This window comes from Benincasa hispida, chromosome 1 (assembly GCF_009727055.1).
Source record: "Benincasa hispida cultivar B227 chromosome 1, ASM972705v1, whole genome shotgun sequence".
In the NCBI taxonomy this organism is placed as follows: domain Eukaryota; kingdom Viridiplantae; phylum Streptophyta; class Magnoliopsida; order Cucurbitales; family Cucurbitaceae; genus Benincasa; species Benincasa hispida.
In genome coordinates this window covers 63,315,447-63,316,308 of record NC_052349.1, presented here as the reverse complement: position 1 = coordinate 63,316,308, position 862 = coordinate 63,315,447, and the positions used below count along the sequence as shown (strand labels likewise).

Genomic DNA, 862 nt, shown 5'->3' with positions numbered 1-862 from the left:
GAATAATGATGGAGAGGGGAAAGACCGAAAACGACGGCATCGTGAAGGGAATTGAAGAGAATCATGTCGTTGAGTTTGAGGGGAAAATCGCTCCATTCATCAGTTAAAGAAGAGAAGAGATTGGAATAGATTAATGGGTCGCCAAATATATCCTTTTTTTGGACCTCCATTTTATTGAAATATTTTTGTGGGTAATATTTTTGAAGATAAACATAAGGTTAAGGTCTTCATGTTGTGGGTATGGATATTTATAGTGGAGTTTTTGGTAAGTTTGGGCTATAATATCTAAATACGCACTCTCTCTCTCATCACCATTTTTTTTAGAGAGAGATGTGGGGGAAGAGAGCAATAATGACTTGAACAAGTGGATTCACAATTTCTTTTCTCTCTCCTTTTTTTTTAAAAAAACATTTTTATATTAAAAATATTTAAGTGTGATCATGTATCTTACTAAATTGTCTAATTATGATTTGATATGGTGATTTTTTTTTTTTTAAATATTTTAATTTTTTTTATGTGAGTGATGAGAAAATATACATAAAGATGAGTACATCTTGAGATGTATTCAAAAGTATTATTTTTTTTTCGATTTTATGTTATATTAACCTAAAAAATTATTGGTTTTCTTTTATTTAAAAAGATAATAGTAATTAAGTTATATAATAATGGGTAATAAATGTAATAGATATGAGGCATTTAAAATTGTCCTAAATTGATATACATATTTTCAATCTCCACTTTCTCTCTTAAAAAAATGCTCATTCTGGTTTTGTTAATAGTTTTCTCTCTCTCACATCATTTGGCTATGACACATCTTATGTCATGGAAATTTAATTTTGTTTTGAGTTTATAGTCCTACACT

At 28.2% G+C, this 862-nt stretch overlaps 1 protein-coding gene across 1 annotated transcript in view; it reads right to left on the bottom strand.

The window, feature by feature from the left end:
* LOC120088723 (ethylene-responsive transcription factor 2-like) overlaps positions 1-243 on the bottom strand; it is an 894-nt gene extending 651 nt beyond the window's left edge. Inside the window, exon 1 of the mRNA XM_039046157.1 lies at positions 1-243. This exon is cut by the window's left edge and continues 651 nt beyond it. Coding sequence (XP_038902085.1) covers positions 1-170 — 170 coding nt within the window. The 5' untranslated portion in view covers positions 171-243.
* Between the last annotated feature and the right edge of the window lie 619 nt (positions 244-862).